Source organism: Hoplias malabaricus, chromosome 12 (assembly GCF_029633855.1).
Source record: "Hoplias malabaricus isolate fHopMal1 chromosome 12, fHopMal1.hap1, whole genome shotgun sequence".
NCBI classification, from domain to species: domain Eukaryota; kingdom Metazoa; phylum Chordata; class Actinopteri; order Characiformes; family Erythrinidae; genus Hoplias; species Hoplias malabaricus.
The window spans coordinates 26,273,404-26,292,428 of NC_089811.1; the positions used below are offsets into that span (position 1 = coordinate 26,273,404).

General features: G+C 40.5%; 1 protein-coding gene across 6 annotated transcripts in view; it reads left to right on the forward strand.

The window, feature by feature from the left end:
- Positions 1-19,025, forward strand: part of sema5ba (sema domain, seven thrombospondin repeats (type 1 and type 1-like), transmembrane domain (TM) and short cytoplasmic domain, (semaphorin) 5Ba) — a 208,813-nt gene that overhangs the window by 115,550 nt on the left and 74,238 nt on the right. For all 6 annotated transcript variants that reach the window (XR_010804681.1, XM_066686852.1, XM_066686849.1 and 3 more), the window contains 4 exons: positions 3,300-3,585; positions 13,965-14,100; positions 14,636-14,843; positions 15,049-15,256. Coding sequence is in view for 5 of the 6 variants with exons in the window: in XM_066686852.1 (XP_066542949.1) it covers positions 3,300-3,585; positions 13,965-14,100; positions 14,636-14,843; positions 15,049-15,256 (838 nt within the window). In the remaining variant the exon portion in view is untranslated. The remainder of the gene's footprint in view (positions 1-3,299; positions 3,586-13,964; positions 14,101-14,635; positions 14,844-15,048; positions 15,257-19,025) is intronic.

The following is a 19,025-nucleotide window of genomic DNA, read 5'->3' on the forward strand; positions in this document are numbered from 1 at the left end:
ACAAGCCACCCACCTAACACTCCACAGTGGGCTCGGAACATCTGAAGGAGCTGGTGAGAAAGAGAACAGGAGAGAGAGGGAGGTAGAGAATGAGATTTGTGAGGGAAGGTGGTGGGGGCTGGCTGGAGTCATAAGTAGAGTTAACATCAATGGTTGATTATTTATTTATTTGTGCATTAATTTTCATATACACTTATTGTAAATTTTATCAGCTCCACTGTCCACAAGAGCACTTTGTAGTTCTGCAAGTACAGACTGTAGTCCATCTGTTGTTTGAATGCTTTGTTTATCCCCTTACACCCTGTTTTTCAGTGGTCAGGACCCCCACAGGACCACCACAGAGCAGGTATGATTTGGGTGGTGGTTCCCAGCGCTGCAGTGACATAGACAAGGTGCTTGTGTGTTGCTATGTATTGCGCTGTTACAAGTGGATCATACAAAGCAGTTTTCTTTTGAGTAAATACTCCATAAAATAATCAATATATATCTACCTACATATTTCTCTATCTATAACTATATATTTACCAGTCTGTCTCTGTCGGTCTGTCTTCTGTGACAGTCTACATTGCTGTAATAACAGAAGAAGTGTCAGAAGTGTAAATATTTGTGACAGTGCCACCTTGGGAATAATGTCATTCCTCATGCTTTTTATCCTCTTGCTGTGTCAGGTGTCTAAATATCTCTGGGGGCAAAAGACTTACGACATTCAATAAGAGATTTTAACAACAGTTTGAAAGGAGAACTTTATCTGCAAAACCTGCTCTTCATACCAAGGATGACACTTTGATGGACACAGAGCCATTGTTAAAATTTAATAAGAGTCAGAATCCAACCTAAAAAGGCTAGGTGTCCTATATCTATTTAATTCCTTGTCAAAACTGCCATTAATACCTAGATGGCACTGGAAAGTGTGGACCTTGCAGTCTACACACCATAGCTGCAGGCTGCCATACATCGTGGAGCTGCAGAATAAAAAAAAATTGAGCTACTGCATGGTAATTAGAATCTGATATCTTACAAACACATTACAAGATTCCTTACAAACACCCAGGCTCTAGAAAGACTGAAATGCAGTATTTAGTGTAAGAATATAGTGCAAAGTTGTCAGAATTGAAACACATTTAATACATACAGGTCATGCTTGTATGTGAATGTGTACAGTATTAGTGAATGGCTCTGAAAGCATGCAGACTCCATTAAGTGGCCTTGATGTGAAGAGCAGTCCTCCAGGTTTATGTTTCATTGCATATTTCACCTGATTGTGCCTCTATCTGCTGTATACTCTCCGCCACTCACACCCAAAGTAAATGCACTTACTTATTCACTGAGCTGGAGGGATGCATAGTGAAGGGGCCCCTTCGGATATAAAGTGTGAATTAAAATCTCATTTCTAGTCATAAGCTTGCTCTGGTGGGGGTCAGTGAAGGACGTCACAGACCTCGGGGGTCCTGAATCAAATCCATCTGGCCTGTTATTGGACTGTGATCCCATAAGGTGCTGACTGACTGCTTTTTAATACAGTGCTGATATGGGAAGGGACTGGAACCTGAGCTAGGCGTTGGCTCCTAAATCTCTCATGATTGGTGATGTCAGCACTACCTGTGAAGCCGTGTATTCGTCGTCTTCTCTGAAGTTAATCAGAAGCTTTAATACACAGCCTAGCTTAGTGCTATCCCCCGGCTCTGGCATGAGCTGAAATGCACACACTCAGGGACCCCGGTGGTGCGGCAGTCTGGAAACGAGACAATCTGTTTGCTTTCAGTGGGGAAGTAGAGAAATACTGTTTGTCATATTCACTCCCACACAGCTACACAGTCATGCACATGCATGTACACATACACGACATGCGCACATAAACAGTGCCTCCCACTTGTACAGACACACAAAAAACCCTGCCAAGACCTGTTTGCTTTAACTGCAGCACATGGAAATGCTTGGATAATTCATTCAGCATTGCCCTACCCCAAAGTAATAATTACCGCGGACTATAGATGACTCAATTGCTATTCAGCACAGCTCTCTGACTGCTATCTCTACAGAACCATGACTATGATGTGTGTGGTGATAGGTTTATACAAAGCAAATGTGTACAAAAATGATGGCACCTATACTTCTTTAGTCTTTAATTGATTAAGGCATATAAGAGTCTCCAGCAGGATCTGAACGAGAGTATTTTGCTTAGCCTCTGTTCATTTAAATTCTGTCAGTTCCACCACAGTGCTACTTGCATAGACAAAGGCCTGTAATGTTGCATCTGTCTAAGTGATTCAGGCTGTGACTGGTGGGCTGTTGTCTGGGGCTTGTACCTGCTGGGGGTTTATATTAGGCCTCAGATATCAAATCAAAAGGCAGTTATAACTATTGAAGCTTCCCCTGCTTCTCTTGCCGCTACAGTAATCCTGTTCTTTTAAAGCACTACGAAGGGCCCAGCTGTGTTTATGGCTATGGTTATTTGCAGGTTGATATCACTAGCAATTCCTCAGTTTAACCAGACCCTGGAGGCAGGCATGACGGACGGAAGGAGATGTAGCGTTTGGCTTATAACACCTAAGCCCAGAGTACAGCACTTTTTATTCATTGTTGCTTAATCTTATGACTCATGCGGAGAGTGTCATAAAAGGCACACTCTTAAACTTTACCATCAGCAAAAAGCGGCAGGCCTACTATATGATATGGTCATATAAAATGGCCATGAAAGTCAGTTTGAGATAGAGACCTTATTTCCCAGCTTATAGTTATATACAGCAAAAAAAGACAGCTTTAAAATGGTAAGGATGTTCTCTCAAAGCTCCCAGTGGCCATTTCACAGATGTTATCAACTCACAAGTGTTGTCAACTCACATTTTTATTAATTAATAAGTTGTAATTTAATAAAGACTTTTTTCATATAACTGCCTATAGCATTCTCTGATTGATTTTTCTTAATTCAGTTAAATAACCTGCAAGTTGTTGTTTGATATCAAATTTCTTTTTGAGCTGTGAGCATTGAGGGAAGGAAGGGAGAGCTCTCAGTTCTTAGCTCTTACCTCTCGTTACTTGCAGTGGGTTTAAAGTAAAAAAAAAAAAAAAAGAAAATCTGTTGCTTTCATACATAAAAGTGATGGACTCACTTTTGTAAAAAGAGCATTTGACACTTTTCTGAAGAAAATGAAGAATGTTTTGTACAAATAGCTGTGAATAAAAAGGAAAAAAAGATGCTTTTGGACCCCCTGCCCTCCTGCCTGTTATTTATTTCACCTTCTGGAATTTGCTGCATTAACAATTTGCGATTCCTCATTCTCATATTTTTTTTTCCTTAGAGCCTCAGTTCATCTCAGCTTATGACATCGGGCTGTTCACTTTCTTCTTCTTGAGAGAGAATGCAGTAGAACACGACTGTGGGAAGACAGTTTACTCGCGAGTGGCCCGGGTGTGTAAGAACGACATCGGGGGCCGCTTCCTGCTGGAGGACACTTGGACCACCTTCACCAAAGCCCGGCTCAACTGCTCCCGCTCTGGAGAGATCCCCTTTTACTATAATGAGCTCCAGAGCACCTTCTATCTGCCTGAGCAAGACCTCATCTATGGCATCTTCACCACCAATGTGTGAGTAATCCTCTGCAGCTGTTTCAAAGATACTTGTTCTTTGGTGGCATCCTAATCCAGTTATGGGACATTTCTGTTGATCTACCAGTGCAGAGATTTGTTGAAATCTGTTGGTAACAAGCACAGAGGTGAAGGGTGTTTATTAGTGTGAAGAATGTGTTTTATCACATCTATCTTGGCTCTTAACAACAGTAAAGATTCCTCAAAATTAACAGTGGTTGTGGTGGGACAGGTGGGTTCATGTGTTAAATTTGTTCTTTATTTGTGATCATGGTGCACTAGTGTTATTACTGTTGTGGGCTTGTGATGTCTTCACCTCAGTAGATCTAAGCAGGATGTCCAAAGCTGTTGAATCAGTGCTGCTCAGCATGGTGTGTAAGGACTGAAGGCCGGTGAGCGTCTAGGATATCTGGCCCTGAAATGGTGGAGAAAGGATAGAAAAAATGAACAATTCTCCGCAGCTCTTTTAACACTGTAATCAAAACAAACCCACTTATTTAAAAAAAGGCTAGGTCAATAAAATAGCTTCAGTTTTGCTTTTCAAAAGAAAAGATTGGAACCATTTGTCAGCTGAAATTATTGTGTCAAGTATTGTGTTCAGGATTTGAACTCACAAGGTCTTGACAGTTTCAGAAGCTGCATACATTTTTGCATTGAAGAAAGAATAATATAAATACAAGTTTCCAGGGATAGTGGGTAAAATAGAAAATCTCTTGTTAAATATATGTTTTTTTTTCAGCATGTCTGACTTTGTAATCAGGAGAAAAGAGGTCATATGTTTGCAGCTGTGCTATAGCCCTCTGTGTCCAGAGAGGGATCCCCACTCCCAGGCTGGTTAGGAGCTGGCAGTGTCTAACCTGGGAGGGAACTGAATAACAATCCAAAACTATATAAGCCGTGTCAGCTCAAAAACAGGCAGTAACTTTCCACATTTTTTTTCTTGTTTCTTCCTTTTCTTTTTAGCCTGTATTTTGAGGACATTATATGCAATGCTGAAATAAATGTAAAAGGAAATTTTGATTAAACTAAGCTAAGGAAATTAAACAAAATCCAAATACACTACACAGAATATTGACATGAAATTTCAGATTGGTGAAATATTTTTTTTGCCGTGAAGAATGCTGTCTCATTGGCATTTGACCTCCTAATTAAAAGGCTAATGGAAAGAGCACTTTTCTAGTTCCTGTCTCTCACTTTCTATCTCTCTCAAGCCTGTAGGTATGGGGTTTTGTAATGCAATCATAGGAACAGTGTCTCCATCTGTCTGCAGTAAATTGAACACCTTCAGCGTGGCCTGCTGGAATTTGAGGTTGTAAAATGGACTACAGAGTCTAGGTGGTTGGGGGTGGGGGTGAATAGAGAGAGAGAGAGAGAGAGAGGGAGAATGAAAAGATTGCAAGTAGTAACTCTTCCAAGTGTTAGGGACTGATTTGGCTGTGGTGGGCTGTTCTCTCAGTGAATTAGTGCCTAAAGGTCTGTAAGCACAGCAACCCCTCATAATGAGCTTGCTCTGTTTATAGCCCTGTCTCCGCTCCAGCATTAAGCTCCACTTCATTTGTGCATCCTACGCGGGCAATGAACAATGCTAATCACACAGCGTCGCCAAATCCAAAAAATTCTACATCACCCTTTACTTAGCTATGTACTGTTTACTCCAAAACAGTCTGATCCATTACTCATCTTCCTCATAATACCCATACAGTTCCCCAGACATATCTGAGACAAGAAGCTTTTCCAAGAGTTTAATTTCATGTTTCTTACCTTATTTTTTAAAAAAAACAGCTTAGGGTACTGTCACGTCTGCCAATCACAGACACATTTAGAAATGGAATGTGAGCTCATGGCAGTTAATATACTGAGGAAAAAATACTTCTTTGGAAAACAGATGCGTAGGTGTCAACTCTCAGCTAAGCACCTCCGACTCAAACACGAGTCGTTTCACCAGCGGATTTTGTGAAAGCAAGCACATCCTGTTCATTTGCTGTAATATATTAAGACAAAATGCTCCTTGAAATGAGATTTTTTGCCCCCCGTGGTGAGCTCTGTGCACTCATGTCATTCCCTGCCATGACATGCAATGCTTATGCACCTGTAGTGCTCTTTAAAGGGAGCCGTTTTCTCTTATTTGTCATTGCGTGGTAACTGAGAGGAATGCTAAATGGAGCACTCCCTGAAAGTGCCCTTCATAAACTTTTTTTCTTAACAGTCCAGAAAGTGACATCTAGCCTGTGCCATGACTCATTGTTATACAATAAAAATATCTCTAACACGGGCTAATCCTGCCTGTGTTCCTGCTTCGTAAGGTTGCTGACTGGGCCTTTCTGCTTCTGCTGTGATGCAGGTATTCACTGGGCTTGAACAGTCAGGCTTAATGCGTTTTCCCCCATTGACCCTCCCTGTTAACTGTTGTCCTGCTTTTAGCACCAAAATCCCTTGTATGCAAAACACTTACAGTGACAAAACCGGAGAGTTCTAAAGAGGCCTCATGTGACCTTACACCATGCTGAATCTGTCACCTCAATGACCTCCAAGTCTCCAAACCAAATGAAAAACACTGTACATTATTTCACCTGAATGAACACATGGTGCACATGACACTCAGACAACCTCCAGGTAGTCATCTGTGCTCACAGTGAGATGACTTCACTCCCATATGCTACGGCCAGTAGTGAGCATGCGCGGGACTGGGCCATGGTTGAGTAGGTGAGCTGAGGGCACTTCCTGCTGCCTGGCTGAGTGCTTGGCACACGTTGAGCTCAGTGGGCATTATATGCAGTTTGGAGTCCCCTCTAATTGACCCTACAATGGACCTTGCAAGGTTTTCTACCCAAGATGTGGTGTTACATTCAGTGAATCTGTGAATGAAGTGTGCATTCACAAAAGAACCCACATTCACCTTCCCTTCGTATTGAAAGTGGAACTAAGCCGAACCTTTGATTCCTCATTCAAAATGCATACACAATATAAATTATATATTAATGTTTTTGAAGGCGTCTAATAATTTATTACCTTCAGTAGCCTTTAGTTTAAGGGGGTAATAATGCAACAAATGAGCAAAACAAAATTCCAGACTTTATTTATATATGAAAAAAAAAAAACTGCATAAATCTGTCATTGAAATGTGAACTCTTTCAGAGCCTTTAGATGTGAGGTAATGCATTTAGGCCTGTGCTTGGTGACAGTAAACCTAGTTATCATAACGCGTCTTAGTGACTGTAAGGAGAAATATATGCTGCTTATTTATTGATTTGTCCTGTGACAAACATGCACCCTGCAAATTGTTTGCAAATGTTACAGCTTTTGGGTTTGGGTTTGGGTCGAGGGACTAGGAACAGAGGTGGAGGTAGGTACAGGAGATATATGTAATAAATAACACAAGACACTATCAAAGACCACATGCAAGACACTACGAAACCAAGAAATGCAAGAAAGACAAAACTGACTTAAAAGACAATACAAACAGAAGGAAACGGAACAAGAGACAGAGAGAGAGCAAATGAGACTAAAACTAAAATGTGAAGCAAGGAACACTAGATAATAAACAGAACCAACACAGAAACATGATCTGATAATTACCTATAACTAGGGAACACGAACACAAGCTGAGTTCCAGAGCCTAGGCTGCAGGCGAGGTAGGACATGTCCTCGGTAGGACTGTCCTGTGAATACTCCTCCTTCGTAACCAGATCACACAAACGAAGTGGTCAAAGGAGGCTGCGTCGTGACATCACCGGAAAGTTCTTATCTGCCTTGAAGCACTAATATGACTGTAAGTTAAAATAAGTTGTGTTTGTATATTAATATTATCCTGCAAGACAATACTATAAAAAAAAAAATATATATATATATATATATATATATATATATATATATATATATATATATATATATATAAACACTCAAACTTCGTTTTTAAACCTTCACATTTCAACTGGGATAAAAAATACCATACTACTAAATATATGCTTTCTGTTGTACTGTAATATGCCCATTATTATTTTTTTTATTTATTAAATATGGTATAGAGACAAGTAGTTTACTTAATTTGATATTTTACGAAGTAAACATACTCGGCTTTGTCTTGTTTATTTTCTCCAACGTGCCAGACGTGGGCAGAGAATTGTGGGTAATTGATCCTAACATAGGCTACATTTCCAGTCTGTATACGAAGGATCCTTCACATTGGAACAGCCTCCTGTGACGTAGTGGCAGAGAAAGTGCAGCCGAGTTCAGCCACAGCCTAGGCTTTGGAACACAGCTACATACTATAAAAAGACTCCACAGACAAGAAACACCTGGGAACTAATCTAGGTACATGACAAGAGAAACACGAGGGAAGAGTAATCACATGACGGGAAAAAAATCGGCCCAAGGGGAATCAGTAACACAGTGTCGGGAGCACAAAAAATAAACAATACAAAACAGAACACAAATCCAGGCACATGTTAAAGGTGCATCACAATTTGCAGAATCAATTTGTCAGAACCCCCAGATGACCACCAAAGATCAGATTTTATTTAGGTGGTGGATCTTTCTGAACTCTGCAGTGACACTGATGTGGTGGCTGTGTATTAGTTTGTGTTCTAAAGAGTGGGTCAGACACCTCAGGGTTGCTGGAGTTTTTAAACCACACAGTGTCACTGCTGGACTGAGAATAGTCCCAACAACCAAAAATATCCAGCAAACAGCGTCCTGTGGGCAGTGTCCAGTGACAACTGATGAAAGAGTAGAGGACAAACAACACAAACTCTGCAGCAAGGGGTGTGAGCTATTGTTTTTGACTATATCTACATCCATGGGATCCCTGGACTTGAAGGTTAGCGTGAAAGGAGGCTAACAAATTCTGCAGAGCAACATGTGGACTACAATGTATTATTGCAGAACTACAGAGTGATCCTAAAATGGTCTTCAAAGCCAGATCTTGGATCCAGGTTCTAGTCTGGGATTTTAAAAAGGCCAGCTGGTCTGATGCCATAGCTGCAACTGCTAGTGCACCTGACTGGCTACATATAGCACCATACTGGCTGGCCATTTTTATATCCCAGCCTGGAACCTAGATTGAAGGTCTGTATTTGAAGACCTCTGTACTAAGTTGTCAGTGGAGCTGATTAAATTAACAGTGACTGTTGAACAAAGACTGTTTAATGTTATTGCTTAAAGGTGTTGTGTTTAGGAGAAGAAAAAAAAGTATCCCAAAACTGCCATAAAATAAAATTTCAGGTATTAAGCATTGCATATGGAACCATTACATGAAAAAGTGTCTTGAGCGCGTAGAGGCTTGCGTGTAAGGCTGGTTCACAGCTGTTTTGGAAAGATCTATTTCTGTATGTTATTTTTCCATTGTACTTTTCATATCAAACCAATCTGAAGGACTTTGTTTACATGTTAATTATTGCATCATGCAGACAAAAGAAATGGTTGAAAGGCTGCAGTGGCTGCACTGAAGTCTATCAAAACACACACACGTAAACACAAACACACAACCAAACATTTAGAAATGCTTGTGGAACAGTACAGTTGGTAGCTCTAAATCACCGGGAAGCAGGCCCATCCCCTACATTAAATCAATGGAGTGGAGCGGTTAAAATAATCCTTCCTGCTCTCTGAACTATGACTTGTCCTTAAGAGAGCGCCTGTTTCTGCTGCTCTTCCTCTTTCTCCACCCATACTCTAAGGATGAAAGAGGCACTGATTATTATTGCTCTTCTGCAATCTGAGGGACTTAACCAATGTGTTTTTAGAAGTCTGAAGCTTTGTAGAAAGCAGAGCTGAAGATCAGGCAGTTTTTTTTTTATTTAGGTTTACAAAGGCAGCTATAATGGGCATTCAACCTTTATGATGAATCAGGCTTTTCAAAACAGCATGCTTTCTGGGAAAACTGTTTTGTTTCTCACTGTGAGCCACAGATGAAAGGGTAAAGGAAAAAAGGATTTTGAAAGAGCCGTAGTTGTTTCGTTCTCATGTCAAAGCCTGCACAGAGTAGGGCACCACTGGCTACATTAGCCATACTAACTCCATGCTTTGGGCTAACTGATTGGGGGCCTGTGTCTCATCATAGCCCATCATTTCTCATATTCCTCTGGTTGCCAAGTTTTTGAGTTCCAATGCCAAGCCCGCTCTCTTCTTTTTACTGTCCTTTTCCTCACACTCCAACTCCCAGCATGTGTTCCCCATGGTGGAACGGCGTGGCCGGTCCTGAGCCCTCTGATGGTGCTTCTGTCTATGCCTCGCCAGACTACATAACCACAGCCCCCATTCCTGGCCCCAGCAAGCAGCAGAGCCAGACTGCCTCCTGGAGCACTGCCGTAGGCACCATCTGTCTGTGGCTCTAGTGGTAGCACCACAGTTATCGCTGCTCATTTGTCTGTGGTTTCTTTTGACCACGTTTGGTTTCAGGGTGTTTCAGGGTTTCACCACAAGCAATTACCGTCCTGCAGTTTCTGCTAATAGAAGCTACCAATTTGGTCTTGCAGCACCTACTGATTTGTAGCTCACTTATAAAAGTCAGTGTACCACTCAACATGGCATATGTCTGGTTGATTATTCCTGGCAACCTTTATTTTGTTGGTGTTTAATAGAAAATGAGCTTTAAAATAGAAAGAAATAGAGATTTTTACCATTAATTTTATATATATATATATATATTGATTTTATATTTCTCTTTCCCTCAGGTGGCCTCTTTCCAGGCTGCCAAGATTGCGTGATAAAATTAAAGGTTAAAAAACAAAGATTTTTCATTTTTCATGACACAAAATGTAAAGGGCAGCTACTGTAGTCAACTGAAGTAAATAAAGAAATAAATATATACATATATAAACATATATTCACACACACATATATGGCCTGCACTTATATAATTAATTTGCTGCTTTGTGCAGATACATTGATCTATTGTATTACTTTACCAGTGAAGTTGTGAAGTGTGTCACCTCTGTGCTGACATGTGAGACACCATACACTAAACACAAGTTCCAATAGTCATTAACTCCCATACACATCATGAGCCTGCAGAGTTGATTGCATGGATGACAGTGTTAGAGATGAGCAAAGGTTTACACTGGTTTCAGTGGCATTTACATAACAGCAGCAGTGAGCCTCAACAGTCATTTCACAGTGTGAGTGCCTGTGTATTATTCTCAATGTGTGGGAGCAAGTAAAACAGATTTGGCTCTATGTAGTTCCTTCCAGCTGCATTCTCCACATAGAAATCTCACCCGCAGCCCTGTGTTTTAAGACGCTGCCAGCATCAGGAGAGCAACATGATTAAGCCCGGAGGCTTAGATATGCACTGCTACTACACCATCTCAGCTTAAGTCCTACAGCAAAGTTTACTTTTAGCCGGATATACGGCTGGCCTTTGGGGAATGGTATGGTTGCTTTCTTTTTGGATCATCTGACTGGGACTGTGTAATATTACTGTAAGGCAGCAGTCATATGGAGAGATAATACAAACCAGATTCCAAAAAAGTTGGGACACTAAACAAATTGTGAATAAAAACTGAATGCAATGATGTGGAGGTGCCAACATCTAATATTTTATTCAGAATAGAACACAAATCACAGATCAAAAGTTTAAACTGAGAGAATGTATCATTTTAAGGGAAAAATACGTTGTTTCAAAATGTCATGGCATCAACAAATCCCAAAAAAGTTGGGACAAGGCCATTTTTTACCACTGTGTGGCATCCCCCCTTCTTCTTACAATACTCAGACATCTGGGGACAGAGGAGACCAGTTTCTCAAGTTTAGAAATAGGAATGCTCTCCCATTCATGTCTAATACAGGCCTCTAACTGTTCAATTGTCTTGGGCCTTCTTTGTCACACCTTCCTCTTTATGATGGACGCCAAATGTTCTGTATAGGTGAAAGATCTGGATTGCAGGCTGGCCATTTCAGTGCCCGGATCCTTCTCCTACGTAGCCATGATTTTGTGATTGCTGCAGAATGTGGTCTGGCATTACCTTGTTGAAAAATGCAGGGTCTTCCCTGAAAGAGATGACGTCTAGATGGGAGCATATGTTGTTCTAGAACCTGAACATAGTTCTCTGCATTAATGGTGCCTTTCCAGGCATGCAAGCTGCCCATGCCACAAGCACTCATGCAACCCCATACCATCAGTGATGCAGGCTTCTGAACGGAGCGCTGATAACATCTTGGGTTATCCTTGTCCTCTCTGGTCCGGATGACATGGCGTCCCAGTGTTCCATAAAGAACTTCAAATCGTGACTCATCTGACCACAGAACAGTCTTCCATTTTGCCACACTCCATTTTAAAAGACCCCTGGCCCAGTGCAAACGTCTGAGCTTGTGGAGCTTGCTTAGAAATAGCTTCCTAATTGCACTGTAGAGTTTCAGCTGGCAACGGCAGATGGCATGGTGGATTGTGTTCACTGACAATACTTTCTGGAAGTATTCCTGAGCCCATTCTGTTATTTCCTTGACAGTGGCATTCCTGTTTGAGGTGCAGTGACGTTTAAGGGCCCGGAGATCACGAGCATCCAGTAGAGTTTTACGGCCTTGACCCTTACGCACAGCAGTTGTTCCAGATTCTCTGAATCTTTTGATGATGTTATGCACCGTTGATGATGATAACTTAAAAGTCTTTGCTATTTTACGCTGGGTAACACCATTCTGGTATCGCTGCACTATCTTTCTGCGCAACAATGGTGGAATTGGTGATCCTCTTACCATCTTGGCTGCAGAGAGACACTGACACTCTGAGAAGCTCTTTTTATACCCAATCATGTTGTCAGTTGACCTAATTAGTGTTAATTGGTCTTCCAGCTGTTCGTTATATGCTCAATTTCCTTTTTCCAGCCACTCATTGCTACTTATCCCAACTTTTTTGGGATTTGTTGACACTGTGAAATTTTGAATCAACCTATTTCCATCTTCACATCATTGCATTCAGTTTTTATTCACAATTTGTTTAGTATCCCAGCTTCTTTTGGAATCCGGTTTGTACAAGACGGTGCTATTAATTATTTGCCTGTTTTTCACCCTACTTAGATATTTGAATATTTGGTAGACTTGAAAACATTATACAAAGATAAATCAAGTAAACACAAAATGCTGTTTTAAATGATGTGTTCATTTATTGAAGGAAAAATCTTTTTCATCCCGGCTTGAAAAAAAGTTAATGCCACTTTAACTACTAAATCAGATCCCCACTGACAGCCATATCCATAAATGGAAAAAAAACCCACATGGATCAGTAGTGAACCTTCTAGGGTTCAGGGTTCTCCAAAGGTGTGTCGACTACTCATCCAGGAGGTCACAGAAAACCTCAGTTGAACATCTGAAAAACTGCAGGCCTCTGTTCTCTCACATGATTTCACAGTAAGAAAGACACTGAGCAAAAATGACATCCATGGGCGAGTTGCAAGGCTCAAACTGCTGCTGACCAAAAAGAGCACAAAGGCTCATCTCACACTTCCCAAAAGCATGGATGACCCTCAAGACCTTTGGCATATTATTCTGTGGACTAATAAAGGTAGAAAATGTTGGTTCCCGTTACAATCTAATATTACTCTCACATTCCACAATCAGAAAATCATCCCAATAATCAAACATGGCTGTGGGAGTATGATGGTCTGGTGCTGCGTTGCTGCTGCAGGAGCTGGATGACTAACAACTGATGGAACCATGAATTCTGCTTTCCCTCAGATGATCCTGAAGGATGTTGTGCACCTAGTTCATGACCTAAAGCTCAGGTGCAGTTGGGTTATGCAGCATGACAATTACCTGACAATGATCCCAAGCAAGTCTAACTATGAATGGCTCAAAAGAAACTAAACTAAGGATTTTGACTTGGTTAAAATAAAGTACTGACTTGAGTTCCATTAAGATGCTGTGGTAAAACCATTTAATGGCCAGTTCATGCTTGAAAACCATTTGAATTCTAACAATTGTGTTGAATAAAATTCTTTCAAACACACACTCATTGTAAATGATCACAAGAGTTTGATTGTAGTTTTTAGATTAATGGGGCAAATACAGGTTTTGAATAACTCTTTAATAAATGCTGCTGAGTTCAATTGTCTTTGTTGTCTTTATTTCATATAAAAATTCATTTTAAGAATGGAAACATTTGTATGTGGTAAATATGCAGCATTATAATTAATACTTATAGTAAGACTTTGCCTTTCTGTCTTTCTTTCTGCCTCTCTCTCACTCTCTCTCTCTCTTACACACTTACATTCTCACTTTCTCATATGTAGACTTTTGTAGGTGTCATGTAACCTCATGAGTGTCATCCATTTTTTCATATTGTCTTTCCCCATTTTGACTCTTTTTTTCTATCTTTCTGTATCTTTACCTTCATACCTTCCCTCTCCTTCTCTCTCTCTTTCTCTTTGTCTTTCTATCTGACTATACAGGAACAGTATCGCTGCCTCTGCAGTTTGTGCATATAACCTCAGTGCCATCACGCGGGCGTTCAACGGGCCATTCCGCTCCCAGGAGAACCCTCGCTCCACCTGGCTTCCCACTCCGAACCCCATCCCCAACTTCCAGGTACACAGCTCACCTCCACTCAGATTTACCTTCTGTTTCCTGCTTGCCTGGACAAATACCCAGAGCTGTGAGCTGCACCTGTGAAAAATGACATCACCCAGTCTCTGTAGCAAGCCATCTGCAAGTGTTAAAAAAAAAAAAAAACCTTAAACAACAACAAAAAGAAAAGGCAGTGATATTTCCAGGTTACTGCTGTAATATTCTCCTATATTTCTTTTTGTTTTTTCTTGCTTTGACAACTTTCCTAGAATTTTGTACTCCCAGTTATGACTACAAGAACCACTCATCATTTTTATTTTCAGTCATTAAATAGAGTTTGCTGCTTTTTCAGAAAACAAACTAACCATATTTTTATGTATTTTCTTTTTATGCATAATTGTTATTCATTTTGGAGAATTTAGACATATTTTCTTCAGATTTCCATGATGTAGATTTATAACTAAGAGTGGTTTGTGGCTTTTGCACAGTACTGCTTTAAGTGCATGATATATGTCAGATCATTTTGAGATCAGATTACTGTGAAATATCTTTACAGTGTGGTACTATTGAAGATCAAGGACCCAATGAGGGCCTAACTGAGCGAAGCCTGCAGGACGCCCAAAGGCTGTACCTCATGAACGACGTGGTCCAGCCTGTCTCTGTGGATCCGCTGGTGTGGCAGGACGGCGTGCGCTTCTCCAAGCTGGTGGTGGACATTGTGCAGGGCCAGGACAATCTGCATCACGTCATGTACATTGGCACAGGTGACTGTAACTGCAGGGTAGAAGAGACGAGTCAGCCAGAAGTGGAGGAAAAAAAGATTATCTTTCATAATTGTATTAGATGTTAAAAATACTCGACAAATCCATGTTTATTAATAGCAGTTTATTGACTTTGTTAATAATTTGAGGCAGTGTCAGTTGTTTATGAACTGCAGCTCAATATTTATTATGTCTTTTGTTGAATCAGAGCATGGGACCATTCTGAAGGCTTTGGCCACCAACAATAAGAGTTTGCAAGGCTGTTATTTAGAGGAGATGCAACTCCACCCCCCTGGCTTAGAGGAACCAATCCTGAGTCTCCAGATTCTCCATGGTGACAGGACTCTCTTTGTTGGCCTGAACGACCGGGTGCTAAAAATTCCGCTGGCAAGGTGCTCCAGCTACAAAACAGAACAGTGAGTACAGCTGTCGTACCTAAACCAGCACTTGATTACCACAATGCAAGCTAAAAATCTACCCATGAATCTTTTGTATTTATTCAGATGAACTTGTGCTTTTTGAAATGCTTGGAGCATAGGAGAAAAATCTTTCTTTTACTTTGAACTGAGCATATTTGGTGACATTGACAGTAGAAGCAAATAAATGGCCCTCTTTCTTTCTGCAGAGATAGGCTTAGGCTATAGCATGCAATTATACTCTCCTCTACTCCATAATAATCCTATAGATCTGTCATAGGGAGAGAAATCTGAAATGGAGAATAAGAGCTCCACTCTGTGTGTTGTATCAATGCTTTCAATCAGACTGGCCCCACTGCCCAGCTGTGGTGGGGACGGAAGTAAAGCTCAATTTGGCAGAAGGGAGCAAAGGATGCTTTGTCAGCTGTGTGTGGCACATTGATGAAAAAAAGAGTCTGAGTTGTTCTGAATGTGTGAATGGAACAGAGGACGTGTGTAGAGGAACCTGTTAACTGAAAAAGAGGTCTATCTTCCAGACAACATAGACGTTAGTAGGTGCATATATTGGACTCCTAGGCTGTGATTAGTCAGCAGTAGGATTGTGCCTCCATCTCTGTACATGTGAAACTCACTCTGTCTGACATGTACATAGGGAGGGAAGATGGCAATGAATGTCTGTTAAAAATAAATACTAAATATGTTTATCTAAATGCTAAAAATGCTCTTTGGAGCTATGCCATAGAAGATTAATTTGAGTTCTCTGTGGATAATTTGAATGGATTGTTCTTAAAGGGGCAGCATAGTGTCGAAGCAGGCAGTGTCACTGTCGCACAGCTGTATATTATATATTATATATTATATAATTTTATATATATAAAAAGATCTGAGATGCAAATTAAAGCAAATTCTTTTGACTGATAACTGACTGCCATTGTTGACAATTAAAAAATATCCATCAGCATAGAAATTACAAAACAGATGGTCCTGTTTCAGAAGTCTAATGGAGTATAACCTTTTGAAAACACTTAAAACTCAATTGCTGTATCAGAAAATGGTGAAGCAGTTAAAGATTCTTTTAAGAAAACAATTTAAGGCAACAAAGTGTGGCTCTTCCATAGCATTGCTCCTAAAAATCAGTATGAAACACCTTTTTAAGAGAGAAGGGTTGGGGAAGGGTGAAGTGGTAGAGGAAGTCAGAGTCGCCAAGCATATTTAAAACTCAGCAGGAAGGAAAAATCACAGCAGTCTTCAAGGGCAGTCGGGGGGAAGTATGTCCTTAAGCTCTTACTTTGATTTCTGCCAAACTCAGCACACAGCCTGTTAGCAGGCACACTCACCTGCAAAACGTACAGCACAACACTGCCATGTCAGAGTACAGGTTAATAAAGTCATTCTGCTTTAGAATAATTTTGGCTAGCGGAGGTCTGACAAGCTTGGCCGTGTCTCACTGTTGATATATTAATGTGCAACATGCTCGCTGTGTAATATACTGTTACATGGAAACTTGCCCCAGTGTATTATAGGGGCATGTACTCTATTTTTCCCTAAGGTAGTTTCTACCCATAACATGTCACTCCTATGCCTGCATAAGCTGCATTTGCCTTCAAACTACAGTCTTTTAATGAACCACAGCAGCCTTCCTCTTGTCAAATTCAGTCAAGCTCAGACTCAAAGCTTTACTCTGGAGAATAATCTACCCATAAAGAGGGAGTAGGAGGCTTCCTTTGGTCTGTTGCTATCTACTTAAAGTTCTGTAACTGTCAATCAACAGCATTTTCAGAGCTTGTTTCAGAACTACTTTGGGCTCCACAGCAATGTAGTTAGGAAGCTCTTAAAATAGGACTGTTTTTCTGTGTTCATGAAAGCTATATAATTCTAAGACATAATTATTCCCTCAGGATTTGTAGTTGGAAATTGCATTCATGCATATAGGTATGATATGCTCTTCACTGTCAGTAAAGATGCTGTAGAGTAGAGTTTTTTTTTGCATACAAGTTACAAACACTGCTAAATTTCCCCCAAAATGTATATGTAAGATACAACAAGAGTGGGTTTTTTCCTGTACAAAAGGGGCATATTTGCCTCATTATAACCTAAAAATCTAAATGAAAAAATAGTATTATGTAAGGACTGAGTATATGGATTAATGAAGAAGTACCCATAAGAGAGTCACACCTGTGATGTGTGGGTGCTTCCTCTGTGGCAGTTCTATACTTCTGTTTTGAACTAGTGCTTACCTCCAAACCCTATAATGTGTTCATTGTGTGATCATTGTGATCTTCTGCCATTTTCTTTTATCAAATGGTGACTCTCAGCTTCATCTCAAAGTCACAGAGCCTCTTTCTTCTGGTTTGTTCAAAGGCAGAAAACAGTATTTACTTCCATACCTTTCATCTCAACTCTTTCTGTTGTCATTTTTTTGAGGGGCTTTGCCTTCATAAGACAGTACTGTGTTATATGAACACCCCCTTCCTTTTTCCCAAACGTCTGAGCTATTTGAAATCTGATGCTGGACCGAGTGTGGCATAAGATGTCAAATTCTGTTGCAAAAGTCAATTTTCATCTTGTCCTGAAGATGGTAAAAGGGAAAAAAACAGTTGCATGGAATGCGAACAATAGAATAAGATTGGCAACCTTTTTAAAATGTATAAGGGTTTTTGCAGCTGTAATTAACATGGAGTCTTCCGATATCTGCATAGTGCCTCTGTTTTTTTTTTTCTAGCCACAGCTCATTTTGCTGTTGAAAAGAGGCACAAATTAACTTTTCTCTACCATTTCTTGTGCCTTTGGAGAAGTGTTTATTAGTGGCTTAATGCAAAGTGCTGCCGTGGTTTGTGGATCAGGTTGTGTGTAATTACATTTGACCTCTCGGCGCTCCATTTCCTGTGTACACCCCTCGCCCCAGCCACACACACTCCTGTAAAAATCTCATTTACTCTGCTGTTTGTTTGGCCGGAACACAGTGCCAGTGAAGTCGCTCAGCCACATCAATCTACTTCAACAAGCTTTAGTGAGGAAGAGGGAGGGCCACGGAGACTCAGAGAGAAATGGGTGTAGAGGATGATGCAGCGGTGTCTAAGGTACAGGACACCCTCTGTAACTTTGAGATCTGCTCAACACACAACAAAACTGTGTGGGCGCATCAGGAACTGATTGCTGCCACTAACAGGCAGCATTCAGATTTGTGTAAGGGTTGAGTGACTGCTCTATATTATGTTTTGTCTATGTTATTAGTTTATATGTGTTCTGCGTCTCTGAGGGATTCTGCCATTTTACCACAACTAATGGCACATTTAAGAAGCTCTTTGCTGTAAGCGTTCAACATTATAGACTGGGTAAAAAGCCTATTTAGGATAATAACGGCAATATTGACATTTAATATATTTGGATGAGGAAGATGGGAGGCGTTTTAATGCCCAGGGATATATTTGTTCGTACATCCAGCTAAAAACAGTTTGTGCTGTTTGTTTAACTTCGAATATAATAGAATATAAACAGCAGAAAACCACAAATGTTATTTACAGCTTTCCCTTGGGTTTCCCATTACCTCTGATGTGGCCAACTTGTTTTCAACCCAATGGCTTTAAGAAAAACAACCATGGTGTCCTGGCCACAGAAATACAAATTTGGACCAATTTGCAGGTTTGTAAACTTCAGGTAGCATCTTCAGCAGTAGAAGAATGCAGTATATGCAGAAATCAGAGACCACCCTGTTTTTATCACATTTCAGCTTGTTACACAAACACTCACTCTGTAAAAATAATCCCTG